Below are 12,688 nucleotides of genomic sequence, written 5' to 3'. Positions count from 1 at the left end.
ATGTGAGACATGCATATACACACACAATGGAATATGACTTAGCTATAATAAAGATTAAATATTGCCATTTGTGACAACGTGGACGGAGCTTGAGTATTATCTCGGGTGAAATAAACGAGATGAAAAAAGACCTAAAAAAACTATTTCACCAAATGTGAAATAGAAAACAAAAACTAACAAATGAACTAACAAAACAAAAAACAAATTCAAAAATGCATACACATAATAGCCGAGCTGGTGTGGCTTAGTGGATTGTGCATCCTCCCATGGACTGAGAGGTGTTGATTCAATTCCCAGTCGGAGCACATGCCTGGGTTTGTGGGTTGGATCCCCAGTGGAGAACATGTGGATTGATGTTTTTCTCTCACATCAATGTATCTCACTCCCTCTCAACAAAAAAAAAATTCAATAATAATTAAGAATACACATAATAAAATGGCATCCACCAGAAGGGAAGCAAAGTGAGTAAAAGGGATGAAATATATGTTAATGAAAAGAAACTACATTCTGGGTATTGAGCACACAATACAAATGTATTAAATCTAAAATTTATGTTACTTCAATAACTTTAACTTAAAAAATAAAAATGCCTTTCTAAAATGTGTCCTGTCCTGAAGGGAAGAAATCAAACACACTCCAGTTTTACTTCAAATATGCATTTTTAAAATAAATGTTTATTTCAAGTATGAAAACTAAGGTTTCAATATTATCCAAAATTCTGTTCAGTTTAGCAAGTATAAAACACAACTTCTGACAAAAGTTTACAATTAGATACAAAATACTTAGGAATATGCTTTGACATTCACAGTGAGCACTTTTGAATACTAAGTTTTGGTAATAAGTTTTAGAAACAAAAACATACTTGCAGTTCCAGGTAAAAGAAACAAGTCCTTAACTGAAGAACAGTTCTCCTGCAGAATAGGTTAGCATTTCAAAATAAGATTTGTATAATAATTCCTTTTAGAATAATGGTACGCTTGGCTCAATAATTTTGAAATTCGATTACTTTATGATTTCCCTGAAAACTACCATCTCCTTTTGTCTGCAACTCATAACATTCTCAAGCCATTTTAAGTAATTTGAATGATATACATCACCTTAATGGTAACCAAACTCTAAGAAATTTTATCAAAGAAATTCTGTGTAATTCCAGCAAAATATTTTGAACAGAAAGACAAAAATGTTCTCACAGCAATTACAGAATCATCTGAATTGAAGTCTCAAAATTATTTTAAAGGACTGCTACCAAGGCTTCTGCTTCTCTTCTCCAGGAACATCTTTTTGTAGGTTTCAAACATTGCTTTTGAATCCTTTACTGGGTTTTGTAGTGTCTCAAATCGATCTGCACTGAAGGTTCTCTTGGCGATTCTTGAATTAGCCAAATAATCATCATCTAAGGAAACAGAAATTCCATTTACTTACTTTATTATTCTCTTAATGTCAGTGATCAAAATAACTAGAGGAAACGCACCTTCTTCTCTGGGATAAAAATTGGGACAAGTTCAAGTCTCACTGTGCTTGATATACAATGGCTTTTTTTCAAATTATATATTACACAGGGGACGGCTTGCCTGTCCTTTGGGGGATGTTTTAACTACCCAGGGTGCTCTGTTCTACCTTTCTCCTTGATCAATAAAAATATAATCTATCATTTGAACACTATTACATGGCCTCCTTAAAAGCAACCTGAACATGCAATCTCAACAGCACAAACACCAGCCAGAACAGTGAATACATGGTTTTAAAATTCTGGTCTAGTTAGGCATTTGGTAATTCAAGACATGTCTGTATTTTGTTTAAACTGTTTCAATGCTATATTAGCCTCACTATTCCTTTTTCTCATGGGTCCAACTTTCCTTAATTTTGTGCATTTCTAGATGTGCTTTGTTTCACTGACTATTCCTCAGATTCAGAATTCCAATACTTTTCATTCTTGCTCTCGCCATTCCTTTCTGGATGAATTGTTTTACCTTTCTGCCTGGATGGGAAAATATTCTACCTTCTTTAGCTGCTTCAAATTCTTCTACACCCTCATTCCTTTTACCATGACATTAGTAATGCTGATGTCTGAGGTGGGTCTCTATGTTGCTTTCCATTGAGTTGTTACTTCTTCTTCTATAGTACCCGGTACAGAAAGTTTCATAAGTTGCTCCATCCACTCTGAAGATTTCTCATACCAAATTTAAAAATACACTTGTTTCTTTATAGCTGTTTCAGAGTTGTGACGTTTGTTATTGTCTCACATCACAAAGGTTTCATTCTCCAGTCTCTTCATCTTGTTTCATCTTCCAATTTCCAAGTCTCATCAGACTTATTTTTTTGGTACGTGCCCATAGCAGGAACCAAAACTAGGACTCTGGTCCACAGGCCGATGCTCCAACTGCTGAGCCAAACTGGCCAGGGCGTATTGAGCTTTTAAAGATGTCTACAACAGTCCAGCTCGCATGGCTCAGTCAACTGAGCATCATCCCATACACTGAGAAGTCGTTGGTTCAATTCCCAGGCAGGGCACATACCCAGGTTGTGGGCCAATCCCCAGTATGGGGCAGGCAGGAGGTAGCCAATCGATGTTTCTCTCTCGTACACCCTCTATCTAAAACAATCAATAAAAATATATTTAAAAATAAATATAACTTGTGTAACTGGGCCTCCTCTCACTGATTTTGTTAAAAGGAAATATATCACTTGCTTCCCTGTCCATATCATGACCAAAAAAATGGCAGAGAATGTCCATTCATCTGTACACCTGCAAATCTCATTGTGCCTTGATTAGGTCTTTTTCATCATGAATTTTAGTATTGATATTTCAGCTTCACTATTGCTCTTCCTGTTGGTTTTCATGCCTTGTGTCTTAAGCATCGCTGGTGCATGCTTCTATCTTCTGAGTGTTTTCATATTCAGAGTCCATGTATGCCTATAACCTCTTTGAATTATTTTTCTCTGTTTCTATGGACCTTCCTTGCTTCCATCGACATGCCCAATTACACCTTACTTTTGACTTCCTGTGTTTCAACTTGAGAAGTTTTTAAAATCTTGAATCCACTTCTCTTCTCATTTTCCTGTTCTAATTAAGAGTGCATTTCTCATCCTCTGATTCCACTTAATTTTTTCCTTTATGAACCTTTAGTGTGTATGACTCAATTTCTATATGTATTAGTGCTTTCAACCATCTTCTCAACTTGTCATTCCTCCTTTGAAAATGTGCTTCCCTTTCTTATTGCTTATGGTGAAATTCTTTTCCTACATTAGAGCGACTCTTACCTTGACATGTTCAGTATATCAAAACCAAGATAAAACTCCAGAACCCTAGCTTCTAGTTCTCAATGCAAAACACTAAAACTAAACTCACTAATTAAACTGGATATGAGAAGTTCTGGATTTATGATTGGCCTCCAGCCCAAATCCCTCCCAAGCAACCCCCCCCCCCAAAAAAAACATTTAGCATAATCAGTCTCTCATCCAAATAACTCAATTACACTTAGAAAATAGATCGCTGCATCCCCTCCCCATATCTTCCTATCATTGATACACATGAGCACTGAATCTTTTTTTTTTTTTTGCAGAATACAGAGTTTGTCCAAAGTTCAGTACAGACAGGCCAAACTGCCTTCTACAACATGATCAGAAAGCCTGCAAAAAAGGCAGAGCTGTGCTAAAAATCACTTTAATTCAGTTATCTCCACATTACAAGCGATCAGGCAGGCAGCGGTATGTGCCGTGTTCTTCCACATTAACAATATTGATCCTCTAATTGCTGATATCACAACATACATGTATCAACATTACTCAAGGTCATTTCAGAAGGAAATTTAAATTACACTCATACATTTTTATCATGTTATATAAAAGGTTGGACTTTATTCATTTTGAATATAAATGAAGACACTTGATTAAACACACACTTGAATAACAGGATTCGGATGTCAACAATCCCTGGAACTGGCAACCTCCTGTATATCAGGTACAGGATCCCTGCCAGAGGCAGCCAATTCAGTTTCCAACCTCTAAGCATTTGATACCATAAGAAAGCCATGCCAGAGCAGTGGGTATTAAGGCACAAGCAAGTCTAGTGGAGGTTTGGGAACACCCACCCCACAGGTTGAAGAAGGGGCCGAGGAGGAACGGACATACTGCCAACATGTCATCAAGGGCGTGAGTCTATTATCCCATCTCCACAAGATAAATGATAAAAGTCTCTGGTCTTTCAAGGTCACTTCAGCCGCTATAAAAGTGACTGTTTTTGTGGCTCTCTTCTGGAATGACAGAAGCTATCACCAGGACTGCCTGACAGGATGGTCCTTGGTGGTGGTGCTAGACAGTGGACTTGGAAAAAGACACCCACAGGTAGTATTTCTTGTCCACAGGGTGATTGTGCAGGTCAATGAGCGCTTGGATGGCTTCCTCCACTGAACCCATCTGAATCAGCGCCATCTGCCTGTTCTTCTTGAACTTGAATGCTTTGACATTTCTGCCTTTGCTGGAGAAAAGGGTCTTGAGGTAGTCTTCGGATATGGAGAGTGAAATGTTGGAGACGTGCAGGGTGGCTGAGGGCGGGAAGATGTTCTGGGAGTTCTTAGAGCCTGGCTTCTTGAAGCGGTGCAGGGGTGAGTTCCCATAGTACTTGGTGAGTCCCTGAATCTCCTGGCCCTCGCATGGCAGCTTCACATCCTTGCGCTTGGACAAAGTGATAGTCAATGGCTTCCCGTGCAGCTTGTGCCCACTGAGGTAGCTCATAGCCAGCTGGGCCTGGCTCCCATCTGCCATCTGTACCAGGGCATTCTCCTTACTTAACAAAATCTTCACCCTCTGTACATTACCATACACACCAAAAAGAATAAAGAGGCTTTGGGGTGTGACCATCTCAGGGTTGAGATTGCTGAGCAGCAGGACAGAATTTCCTGCCCCTGCCAGGCCTGGGATAGCAATCTGGCCCACTGGTGCTGCCATTCCTGCTGATGGGATAACCAGTGGGGCCAGGGTCCCATGCACATTGGGAACAGAGAGGCCTGCAGCTTGAGGCATGGCAAAGGTGGGAGGGGAACCAGCTCCTGCATTCAGAGAGGTTGACATTATCGCAGATGCACTGAATGTCCCAGTCATGGTTTGTTCCAGAGATAACTGACTGTCACAAGTGGGCAGTTCCAGAGATGTATAGTCTCGGCTCCTGTTATTGTTGTACTTGACAGTGAGATTGGTGTGCTTGGAAAAGTCGATGTGGAGTGTGCAACAAACATTGTAGATATTCAGCCCATCCAGCGACAGCTTTGCATGCTGGGCACTCACAGGTTCGGCATACTGCAGCAGTGCCTGGAACTTGTTGTTCTTGGTGAAAATGATGATTTTCAGTACTGTGCCAAACTGGGAAAAGATCTGGTGAAGCACATCCAGGGTGACAGGGTAGAAATGGTTCTCTACCATGATCCTGAGAACTGGGGTTGGGCCGATCATTGCCATCCCTTCATCCACAGCAGCAGAAGAGGCAGCCAGCACCTGGTTCCCCAATTGAACAGAGTTCACAGCCTTCAAGGATGCCTGGACCTGTGCCTGATTGTGTGAGTTGTCAGTATTAAGTCCCTTGTAGGTGGAGAAATGGATGGAGATAGGCTGGCCACGAAGGATGGGTGTCATTGAGGTGTAGTACTCCATCATGGTGTTGGCTGCCTCCTGTGTGTTCATCTCGATCAAAGCCTGTTGTTTACTTTTCAGCATCAGGAGGTTGGTGACCTTCCCAAAGGGCAGTCCCAGAAAAATGATCTCAAGCATGGTGACATCTATGGGGAGCTTCCCGATATGGATCACTCTGGAAGGCACACCTGCACATCTCTTGTCACCTTTGAACTTCTTGCTGTTGTTTCCGTTTGTTGTGGAATCTGAGTTAAGTCTGTCTGTAATGCAGGCAGAGAAGAGCTCATCAGATTCCCGCTTTGTACCAATTGCTGTGTCTGGGACAGTGTCGTCCACTGCACACAGAAGAGACTCTCGGGGGCCAGATTGGAGGTGATGGAACCGACACAATGGTCCCGAGTTAAAGACTCCTGAATCATTTTTAAATGAATATGAATAAGAAAATCAAACTTCATAATAGTTTTATAAGTATAATCCAACTTATATGACAGAGTAACAGAAATAAAGAAAAAAATTAAATAGATTTTACCTATTCCTTGGTTGGCTTCTGGAATCCTTTTCTCCTCAAGTGCACCTTTTATCCAGTCTTCCTTTGTACTTTTTATTCCTGTAACTATTTAAATATTCATTTTCAGATATCTAAATATATTGCTAATTCACCACTTTCAATACTATAACGAAAATCAAGTAAGTCTTAAATGATTTTAGAAGGTTTCAATATATCCATACAATTCTAAAAAGGGCCCAAGAAAACGCTTTCTCCCATTTGATGTGCCTAATTCTCTCACATTTAAAAAACAAGTTGCTTTAAAAGTTAATCGTGACTATTTAACAATGTTTGTCCCACTTGCACTGATCACCAATACATTTCAAGGTATTTAAGGGCACATGACAGGAAATGTCCTTCACATTGCCCCCACATATTTCCAATGTTCTCATTACATCCATGCCTCAAACCCTATAGTTAAAAGTGATGAAGTGAAACCACTAATACTTTACAAAATAACCTTTCTACTTTTTAATCATAAATACCTTTCACCTTTGAAGAACATGTACCTTATCTATGCTATAACTTTATGCACCTTAACAGATACTGTCTAGAAAGCACAGGAGAAACAGATTACCATTCAAATCTGAGTTTTTCAATCTGAGTTATCCATCACAATGTTTTAGAAAACTCTTAAGTGTTTCCATAGTACCACAAATAATTGGTCATCTACTTTCTCCTTTCAACTATAATACATTGAGAATATTATCATTCAGCCAACCAATAATGTTTGTCACTTTAGGTTTGGTGACTTAACATTGGACAATACTCCTTCCACAAAACTCCCTTTTATTTGTACGCTAGACATTAACCTTTTAACTATAGTGAGAGAGCAGTCAACAAATTCTTCAAAGATGTTATTAAAACATTTATACATAGAATAAGATTATCAATAATCATTATATATCTCCTAATTTGCAGACCAAAACTCTAGTTCAGAGAACTATGAAATTTCAAGTCCAAAGGGGATCAAGACGACTCTCAAAATAACATATGCATTCCTAACTTACCAAAATAAATATTTTTCCACAATATAGGATCCTTGCTACAAAAGCAAATCTGGATTTGACAAACTACAATTTTATATGCCTCATCATTAGTACAAGTTTAGTACAATTTACAATAAAGTGAAGGAGATAAACTTAAAGCAACTATTATCCAATGGACCGCTGATTTAATGAGAAACACAAATGACAAAAATGCACTCACTCCTAGCCACCCAGATGGCATGAGAAGCCACTTTTTGAACTAATGCTTTACATTGCTGTAGATACCATCAAAAAAATCATACTGGACCTTGCAAAGGGGCTTGCTCCTTCCTAGGACAAGGTTGCAGATTCTTCTGTTCCTTAATGGAGTCTGTACTCTTATTAATCAGTCCTTCTGGACACAATTTAAACTCCAGCATGCTTTGTTTTTCTGTGCTATCTTTCGTAGGTAAAGGACTCTTACGTTTGTTTTCCAGTCTCTTCTCTTCATCTTTATTAAACTTCTTGGGTAAACTTTCAAATTTTGTGAGACAAATACTCTCATGTTCAGTACACTTAAATGCAACTCTGTTCAGATATTGTTTCCTTTGCTCCTTTGCTTGGGCAGACATCTGGCTGCCTTCAAATCCATCATTAATAGTCTTTAAGTTTTTGTTGAATTTGGTTTTATCAATCCACATTTTATCAACTTGCTTTCCACCAACTGTTTCTTTAACATTCCCTGAAAGGTATGTTTTAGATACCTCAGAATGGTGGATTTTGAGGTTTTTACCATGGTTTGTACAAGTATTTGATGAATCATTAGAGGACTGCACACTGCTACTGGGTCTCTCGTTTGATTTCCCACAACTCTCTATTTTCATAGAAAGTTTATTGGACCTTATGTATTGAGAATCACATGGTATATTTTTCCCATAGTTTTTCTTTGATGCTTTCATACCCACTGTTTCTTTATTCTTCTGCCTTTGTAAATACTCCTTCAGTGATAGAACTCTATTAATTTTAGTTGAACCATCCTTAGAGCCTGAAGACTTAATATTTGATACTGTCTTTTCTTTAACCTTGGCTCTTTCATCTGGGTTTGACAAAAAATTACTTATTTTAAATGTACCACCACCATTTTTATTCTGCTCTTGTTTATCATGTTTCATCCGCTTTATTTCCAAATTATGCATGCTCCCTTTAGCTAACTTCCTTTTTTCTGGAACTTTTTGTTCAGAGTCACCTACTTCCAATTTTCTCTTGTCTGGCAATGTTAGCTGTACCAAAGAACCATTCTTCATATGCAGATCTTTATTTTTGTTTGTCAAGAAGCTTGTCTTTGCTTTTAGTTGATGTGAGTTTTGTGCTACAAGCTTTCTCTGCAAGCTCTCTTGAGAATATTTCATTTTACTACTAGAGTGAAACGTTACTTCATGAAATTTCAGTTTTCTTTTCCTTCTGTGACTTTTCAAGGAATCTAACTTTTTATTACTTTTAGATAAAGATTGACCAGATAATTCTTGTTCCGTCCTTAGTGAGCTGTTTTTTGTCTTGGATGTATCTTTTATATTCTTGGATTGTTCTATTTCAGGAAAATGTTCTTTTCCATCTGGAAAAGTCAAAGTAATAGTTTGATTGCTATTTGGAGGACTATTAAATACTGTGGAATCATCTCTATCAGCAGTTCTTTCTTCTTGCTTACAATTGTCGTTTTCCAAAGAAGACTGATCTATCCCTTTTTCTACCTTCGAAGTTGAGTCCTTGACGGAATTACACTGGCATTGGGGTACTCCTTTATACTCCATAGAGAGCCACCCTAATGCACAGCAACGGACATCATCTTTCTCCAAATCCGTTACAGAATTGCAACTCTCTCCGTCGTCACATACTTGTGGGTCACACTGGCTCCCATCTTTTGTGGCAGAGCTTTCTTTCTCAGGTTCTGTCAATTTGTCTACTCCACAGAGTTGATCATTCTGTTCAGGAAATAATTCTTTCATTTGCTCTGAGTTTAGTATTGTAATTTTTATTTGGTCTGTTGAGTCTTTGGAATCACAACTAGTTTTATCACAAGACTCATCTTTTGAGACTTGGTCTGTTATTTGTTGTGCCGCAGAACCTTCACTTGTGTTCACTGCTTCAATACCATAGGGAAACTCTTTTAAAAGTTCAGACAGTTGATCATGTGGATATAAGGCAGATGTGTTATCAAGAATCTCATTTCCTGCAGGATTCTGAGCAGTGTAATTGCATAAGACATCAATTTCTTGGGGGTTATTGTCCTGCAGAATAGCAGCTGATGAAGACTTATCTTTAGCTGAACTTTCTCTTTCAGTAATACGCTTCAAATCCACTTCCATTGGAATTTCATTTTGTACTTCAACATTCTTCAAAAATGATGACTGTGACTGATCTGGTCTTTTATGTGAAACATCTGTACACTGTACCAAATTACCTGCTTGAAAACTAAACTCTTTATTTTCAGTGATGTTATCTAATTGTTCTTTTTGCTGTGTACTACTAATCACTTGGAGATTGGGTAGAGAAAGAGAAGGGTTCTGTGTCTCAACCTTTTTCACAGGTAGGTCAAATATCTTTGCTATTTGGGAATTATAAGATGTATCGCCTTCAACAAGAGAACATATATTGTCAATCTGTAACAAATCACCACTCATAATATCACTGTCCATTGATTTAGAAGAGGCTTGCTGATCACTCAAAGAATAGTGACTACCTGGTTCTGAATTTATATCATTTCCTTGATTGGTATTCCGTGTATCTTCATTAGTTAACACATTTTGCTTTTCCTTCTGAATTAGTGGGAAAATCTTGTTTGTTGATGTACTTGTAACTGGTTCATTAACTTTCAAAGCAGTAACTTTTGTATTATCTACTGATGGATTCTGTAAGCTACAAACACTGCCTTCTTTAATAACTGGATACATTGTTTCAGGTAGCGATTCAGATGTTATACTTTTGACAGGCAATGTTTTGATATCTGAAAGAATTAAGGGTGACACTACAGCAATTTGAAGTTCCGGTCCCTTTGTAACAGTTGACCCTGAAATCTGATAGTTCTGCACTACCATTGGCAGAGCTGTTACGTGTGAGCAATTTATCATCTTATTCTGAGAACTTCCTACAACTGATAAAGGACCCTTATCAGAGGATTCACCAGGCTTTGAGATTCCAACTGCTGTTCTGTTAGTTAACTCACTACACTGTTTTTTACCTGTAGGTTCCGAAGGTTGTTTTTTCCAGAGAGAAAGACATGTTGTTAGCAATTCCAAAGAACAGTGACTGTCACTCTTCAAAGTTGATCCATTTGATGACGATTTATGGTCATGGCAAAAAGGATTTTCTGAAATCTTGGCATTTATATCACAAGTACTTAGAGTTTCCATGGATTGCAAGTTCAGCTGGTTACCAGTGATTTGGCTATTGGCATTCATTTCAAAACCGAGTGGTTTCGAATCCTGAATAGTTTCACAACCATCTTTTAATATGTTTGCCTCAGCTTTTTCTCCATGTGCAAGGAGATTGAGAAGTAGCCTATTTTTATTCAGATATTTTGAAGCATATTCCTCAAAGGCTGACTGTGGAACAAAAATTGTTTCAGAATTTGTTTGCACATTTTCTTCAACATTGACTAAATTTCCAGATGAAAACTGGGTGTTACTTAACGTTGCATGGGTACTCCCAACAGTTGATGTCTTTAAAGAGGTTGTAACTTTCAAATCATTTAACTGGTCTGGTACTGTTACCTTTTCTGAACACACAGAATTTAGTAAAATGGAACTGACCTGGTTAAGATGTCTACAATTGGTGTCCTGAATAGTAGATTTCAAAGTACTGTGTGTTCTATTTGCTGCTTCTGCAGTTTCTACTACTGCTGATGGTTGATCCTCTGCAGTCTCTGGAGTAACTCGGGTAACCTGTGGTCGAGACTGGATTTTGGCGGTTTGTTTCAAAGACAGTTGGGAATTGTGAGCTGATTTACAATAGGAATTTTCAGTTGTTTTAATACAACCTGCTGCCATTAAAACATCTTTACTAATTTTAATTTTCCTTGCGAGTTCAGAAAACTTCTTTTTCATGTCTACTAATTTTTTAATATCTCTGACTAACTTTTCTTTTGAGAAACTTGTGTCCAGTACTTGATTTGAAGTTAGATTACAAGAATCTACTCTTTCCATTTGATTATTCTGAGCAAGAATCTGAACACCAGCCACGGAAGATGTAATGGGGTCATTAAAAGGCTGGCTGATGTTAGCATTTACTTTCAAGTTACAGAAATTTCCAATTGTGTTGACATTTTCATTGAGGTTTTGCTGTTGAAAGCCTCTGCAAAAGTCTTTCCTCACTTCAGATAAGTGTGCTTCTTGACTCTGAGGAATGTCTGTATTAGACTGTTTGTTAACATGCTGCGTATTTTGCAAAAGCTGGCTCACATATCTATAGTCGTAAGGAGGAGGAATAGGAGGATGTCTTTTGTCAATGTGAGGAACTGCATGTTGATAGGATGGTATGGATGCAGTCTGCTTTGACGGTAATGTCAATGCAGAATTTGGAGGATGACGATTTTTAACTTGAAATGATGTAAGTGGCATAGGATTTTGTTTCTGAAGAGTAGGATTTTTCAAAAAGCTTTGTGGGGGATAACTGTATTGCTCTTGAAGTGGTCTGTAATCTGGATAAGTCAATCCATTGGATGTATGCTGTTGTGCCCAGTCACCGTGTTGCTCTGATAAAGATGAGGTAAGTCTCTGGTTTCCTTGATAAACTACAGAATCTCTTACAATATTAGAAGGGATCATCTGTCCTTGCATAGAATAGGTATCTGATGTTACAAATTGATTCTGTAGTGCATTTACATTGGGTAGATGAGTTCTAAAACCAGTTTGTTGAGATACAGTAGCCCCTGTATTAGAAAATATAGAATTCCTCACTGGCGAGTTCAACCATACATTTTGTGCAAGTCCTGAAGACATTTGCAGACTGTGATTTACTTGTTTGGGTCCTTTCATATTTGCATATGTTATTCTTTCTACTGAAGATTGTGAGGCAGAAACTGCCCCACTATGCATATCAGATACAGAGACTTGAGGAGTTTTATAATTTCTGACGTTGAGCAGTGGCTGTGAAATGGAATTTGAATTACCAAGAAACATGCATGCAGGTTGGTTACTTCCGGGAGAATTTAAAGAACCTTGAGATGGTGTATTTATTAAACTCGGCTCCAAAAAAGATGACTGGTTTTTAGAATACACTGGTGGTAAGGTAACACTCTCTGGCTTTGCATTCCAATTCATTGTTGATTTGATGGAGTAGAAGCGTAGTAAAAGTCAGAATTTGAGGAATCTGTAAGATATAAAGACCTTTTATTATTAAGGTGTTTTTCCTGAAGAAAACTTTTTAAAAAATTACTTGACTTTAAAACCAGTGCCAACTACATCTATCATGATTTCTGACACCTCAGAGTAAACAAATCCCAATCTTTAAGTTTGGAAGGAAGAATAGCAAAGGAAGATGCAACAATAAATAT

At 38.0% G+C, this 12,688-nt stretch overlaps 1 protein-coding gene across 10 annotated transcripts in view; it reads right to left on the bottom strand.

Annotated features, from left to right (window-relative positions):
• Window positions 1-318: 318 nt before the first annotated feature.
• The window catches only part of RESF1 (retroelement silencing factor 1), a 33,597-nt gene continuing 21,227 nt past the window's right edge, over window positions 319-12,688 (bottom strand). For 4 of the 10 annotated variants that reach the window (XM_036252604.1, XM_036252607.1, XM_036252606.1 and 1 more), the window contains exons 4-6: window positions 7,469-12,504; window positions 6,155-6,238; window positions 3,434-6,035 (exon numbers count right to left, since the gene is read on the bottom strand). In XM_036252604.1, coding sequence (XP_036108497.1) covers window positions 4,312-6,035; window positions 6,155-6,238; window positions 7,469-12,455 — 6,795 coding nt within the window. In that variant the 5' untranslated portion in view covers window positions 12,456-12,504 and the 3' untranslated portion in view covers window positions 3,434-4,311. Of the gene's footprint in view, window positions 1,394-3,433; window positions 6,036-6,154; window positions 6,239-7,468; window positions 12,505-12,688 lie in introns of those variants that run through there. The other 6 variants (XR_004958359.1, XM_036252610.1, XM_036252612.1 and 3 more) reach the window with 6 other exon arrangements.

This window comes from Molossus molossus, unplaced genomic scaffold (genome assembly GCF_014108415.1).
Source record: "Molossus molossus isolate mMolMol1 unplaced genomic scaffold, mMolMol1.p scaffold_m16_p_10, whole genome shotgun sequence".
In the NCBI taxonomy this organism is placed as follows: domain Eukaryota; kingdom Metazoa; phylum Chordata; class Mammalia; order Chiroptera; family Molossidae; genus Molossus; species Molossus molossus.
The sequence above is the reverse complement of the archived record's forward strand: the minus strand, read 5'-3'. Positions and strand labels throughout refer to the sequence as shown.